Source organism: Nannospalax galili, unplaced genomic scaffold (genome assembly GCF_000622305.1).
Source record: "Nannospalax galili isolate Female #2095 unplaced genomic scaffold, S.galili_v1.0 scaffold113, whole genome shotgun sequence".
NCBI classification, from domain to species: domain Eukaryota; kingdom Metazoa; phylum Chordata; class Mammalia; order Rodentia; family Spalacidae; genus Nannospalax; species Nannospalax galili.
Window position 1 is genome coordinate 6300550 of NW_008335444.1, and position 4858 is coordinate 6305407.

General features: G+C 43.7%; 1 protein-coding gene across 1 annotated transcript in view; it reads left to right on the top strand.

Moving 5' to 3' along the window:
- Positions 1-223: 223 nt before the first annotated feature.
- The window catches only part of Tmem183a (transmembrane protein 183A), a 22247-nt gene continuing 17612 nt past the window's right edge, over positions 224-4858 (top strand). Inside the window, 4 exon segments of the mRNA XM_008830341.3 lie at positions 224-266; positions 269-346; positions 627-716; positions 1524-1691. Of these exon segments, the coding sequence (XP_008828563.2) occupies positions 239-266; positions 269-346; positions 627-716; positions 1524-1691 (364 nt within the window). The 5' untranslated portion in view covers positions 224-238.

Consider the following 4858-nt stretch of genomic DNA (forward strand, 5'->3'; position numbering starts at 1 on the left):
CACGAAGACTGGGTAGTACACCGGGTAGAACAGCCCGGCACGCACCGGACCCAGCTTTACCTGAGGTCTCTGAGCGATGACGAACCCCTGGGCCTGGAGGCGATTGGCTCCGGGAGAGGGGCGTCGGCAACCAACCGGACTCGGACTTGGAGCCTCACTCCTCGCGAGAGCCGCGGTCTCGGTGCAGGATGGCCGCGGAGCGGGGCGGAACTGGCCCCCGGGCTCTAGGGCCCGAGACATGGCCCCGGGTCCCGACCAGCTAGGCGGGCGATGCCCGACACTGTCGCCATGCCCAAGAGAGGAAAGCGGCTCAAGTTCCGGGCCCACGACGCCTGCTCGGGCCGAGGTGGGCGAGGGGCGGGGCACAGGGCTGGAAGCCTGGGAATTGGAGGCCTGGGCGGCGGGGGCTGGAGGCCGGAGGGCTGGAGGTTGGGGTGGTGGAGGTCGGGGGGTAGGGGCCGCGGGGACCGGAGGCAGGGGGCAGGAGGTCCGGGCGCGGGGCCTGGAGGCCGGGGGGTTGGAGGGGCTGGAGGCTGGAGAGTTGGAGGGCAGGGAGGCGGGGGGCTGGCGGGCCTCGCGGGGAGAGGCTGAGGAGGCCTTGGCCTCGGCGCGGTGCTCTGTTTCAGTAACTGTGGCGGACTATGCCAACTCGGATCCCGCGGTGGTGAGGTCTGGACGGGTTAAGAAAGCCGTGGCCAACGCTATTCAGCAAGAAGGTAGGCTTTTGTGCCTTTTAGACCCAGGTCCTTAAAGGCATCGTTAGGTGTTCTGTTTTACTGGCATTTTGTCTACGTGTTTTAACTGCAGCCCTTTGGGCATCTGGCCATAAACCATGTTTGCTGTGCTCTTCATTGTTTGCTGTCTTGTTGGGTGTGGGGATGTGTGTGTAGCCAAGATTAACATGGTCTGAAACTGAAATATTTTATATCAAGGCATTAAAAAAAAACTTTGTTTTTCGGGGTGGTTGGCAGACGCCTTTAGTTTTAGCACTTGGGAGGCTGAGGCATGTGGATCTTTCTGGATTCTAGGCCAGCCAAGGCTACACAGTGAAGACTGTAAAAAACAAAACACCCCCCTCCCCCCAATGTAGAAGTTTCCACTGCTATTTCTTGGGTATTAATATCTCTCTTTTTTTTTCCAGTTTATGTATCTTTTAATATGCGATTGACATCCATGTATAACTACTTTGGCTTACTCTTTACCTTTTGTGGTGTTTGTCTTGCTGTCAAGGTTTTTGCTCATGAATCCTTGAGACTTAGGTCTCCAGTCCAGGGACAGGGTTAGATTGAATCCACTTTACTCCTAAGAGTTGAGTTGACTGAAAACAGAATTGACTTTTTGCTTTTATTAATCTGCAGGAGTTCACAGTGGCAATTTTTTGTTATTAAAATACTAAAATTTTGTTTCAACTTGGTAGTAGGTTCTCAGCTTTATCCAGCATTTACCCTCCCTATGCTGATACCTTAGCTAAGTATTTTTGGATGGGACTGAGCAAATCTTACTCTTTGCTTATTGTTGCCTAGTAAAATCTCTTTGTGGCTTGGAGGCCTCTCAAGTTCCTGCAGAGGAAGCTCTTTCTGGGGTTGGGGAGCCCTGTGACATCATGGACAGCAGTGATGAGATGGAGGCCCAGGAGGAAAGTGTCCCTGAGAGAGCTGTCTCCAGAAAAAAGAAAAGCAAGAGACACCGAGGTACTGGGCTTGCTTTCCTTGGGGTCATAATTGAGTTCTGTCTGTGTGGATTCACAGTGTTGGGAGATTTGAGAGATGATATTAATGGGGAACCAGAGTTTGGAGAAAAACTCTCTTAGATAAGATCTTGATAGTAGGACAATATCTGTTAATACACTTCACCTCTTGACTGATACTGATTTCTGGATCTATGAACTGGGTTATGCTTATTGATGGCATGTCATTATCAGGTAAAAACCTGCATTTTTGGACTTCTAAATATGTAAGGAAGCAGATGTGGTGAAAGTTTTTCACAAGTATTATATATGTTCAGTTTTATTTAGGTAAAGTAGATGCTGTTGTGGTCTTTTAGGTACTCCAAAGCTATTAATAATATCAAATTTGTCTAATAGGTACTATGGGAGGTAGAACAGTAGGTGATATTATACCTTAATGGTGTAAAACATAAATGAAACAAAGAAAAATAATTTATAATGAGCCAAACCATCATTAGACGCCCATGTTTTGCTCCACATGCTTAATCAGAATTTCTTGGGAGCCCAGAGTTGCTAGCTGTTTTTAAGGCTAAAATGGATTCTGATGGGCAGTGAGGGTTTGTGGAAAGCTACTAAGTCATCGATGGTAAATATAATTTTGATCTTTGGCCTACCAGAACCTGTACTTGAGAATCAGATAATAGATACTTGAATTTGCCATCATAATAAATTCATGATATTACATTGCTATTGTATCAGTTATTGTCAGTGATATCTCTCTCCTAGGATCCAGAAATTGATACCAACATTCCATTCCTTATACTCTGTTCTTAATTCTCATAGAGATTTTGTGTGTGTGTTTGTGTGTGTGTGTATGTGTATGTGTGTTTGTGTGTAGAGAGAGTGAGCAAGAGATACTCAGCACAGAATTTTGAACTTTTTTTTGTTTTTGGTCATTTTGAGACACGGTCTCCTGTAGTCCCAGCTGGCCTGGAACTCAGTATGTAGACCAAGCTGGCCTTGAACTCACAGAGATGCACCTGTTCTGCCTCCCAAGTGCTGGGACTAAAAGCGTGTGCCACCATACCTGGCTGAACATTGGCAAAGACAATTAAAAAAATATATAATTGAGGGGGCTGGAGAGATGGCTCAGCGGTTAAGAACACTGACTGCTCTTGCAGAGGACCCTGTTCAATTCCCAGCACCCGCATGGCGGCTATGAACTGTCCTTAACTCCAGTTCCAGGGGAATCCGAAGCCCTCTTCTGACTCTCTGTGGCATTGCACGACACGGGTGCACTCACATACATGCAGGCAATACACTTGTACACATAAAATAAAAGTAATAAATAAAATGTTAAAAAAAATAAATATAATTGAATGATTTTAATATTTTTACAGTTGTGCTACTGTCATTGTGAGTGAAGTGTAGAACATTTCCATTACTGTAAACAGAAGTCTTAGACAGTTCATGTCAGTCCTGATCCTTGCAACCTAATCTAATTTCTGTTTCCATGGATGTACCTATATTGGACATTTCATATAAATGAAATGATAATATGTGGTCTGTTATGCATTATGATCATGATCATTCATGGACAAGTTTTACATAGGTATGGACTTTGGTTTCTAATAGGTAGGAGTATAGTTTCTGGATCATGTGGTAATCTATATTTAATTTTTTGAGGAATCACAAAAATGGCTTCATCATTTTAAGTTTTTAACAGAAACATATGAATGTTCCAATTTTTCCACATTCTTGCCAATGCTTATTATTAGCTTCTGAAATTATAATAGGGCCAGTTGTGGTGGTATGCCTTTAATCCCAGCACTCAGGTGGATTTCTGAAAGTTCCAGGCCAGCTTGGTTTCAGGCTAATCAGGGCCACATAGTGAGACCCTGTCTCAAAACAAAACAAAAGAACAACACAAAACATATATCTTATGCGAGTTTTATTTATTGCTTATTTTGATAAAGTCTTGCCATGTATTCTAAACTTGCCTTTGAAAGTCATGATCCTCCTGCTTCACCTTCCTCGTTTTCTGTGGTTTTGGTTTGCATTCTCCTAATAACTAATGATATTAAGAATTTTTTTCATGTGCTTATCACCCACTGTTTATTTCCTTTTGAGAAATGTCTATTCAAATGCCTTATTTAAAAAAATTTTTATTTTTATTTATGTTTTGCCTGCATATATGTGTGTGTACCACATGCATGCCTGGTGCCTGTGGAGGCCAGAAGGTCAGGTGTTACGTCCCTGAGAACTGGAGTTACAGACAGTTGTGAGCTGCCATGTAGGTGCTGGGACCCTACAAGAGCAGCAAGTGCTTTTAACTGCTAATTCACCTCTCCAACTTTTACTTTGCTCTTTTTAAAATTAAAAAAAAAATCATTATATGAATTCTTTATATTCAGGATAGTAATCACTTATCTGACAAATGATTTGTGGCTTATAGACTCTTAAATATAGTTCATCTTTTATTTTCTTGCTTTATCCCCATTAAGTACCTCTATTCTAGTCAGATTGTTCCTTTTTCCCTTTTTAAAAATAAAATAATTTAAAAAACATTATTATTGGGTGTGGTGGCCCATGCTGTTAATCTCAGCACTGGGGAGGCAGAGGCAGGTAGATCTCTGTGAGATTGAGGCCAGACTGGTCTGTATATCAAGTTTCAGGACATCTGGGGCTACAGAGAGACTGTTTCAAAAAAAAAAATTACATTATTTCTGTGTGTGCGTGTAGAGACATGCATATCACAGTGCACAAGTGTTTGTGTGTGTGTAGAGACATGCATATCATAGTGCACAGGTAGCAGTCAGAAGACAAGTTGGTTCTTTCCTTTTATCATGGCGGGGGGGCCCTAGGGATTGATAACTCAGGTGGCAATTGCCATTTTCTGCTGAGTCATCTTGCTGGGCCCCCTTTCCCTTGTAGTTTCTTTTTTTTTTTCTTTTTTCTTTTTTTAATTTTACGTGTATTGAATGTATTGCCTGCATGTGTGTAAGTGTACCCATGCTGTGCAGTGCCCCTGGAGGTCAGAAGACGGTGCGGAATCTCCCTGGAACTGGAGTTACTGTTGCTAGCTGCCATGTGGGTGCTGGGAACTGAACCTAGGTCCTCTACAAGAGCAACCAGAGCTCTTAACCACTGAGCCATATTCCCCCCTCTCTTAACCACTGAGCCATATTCCCC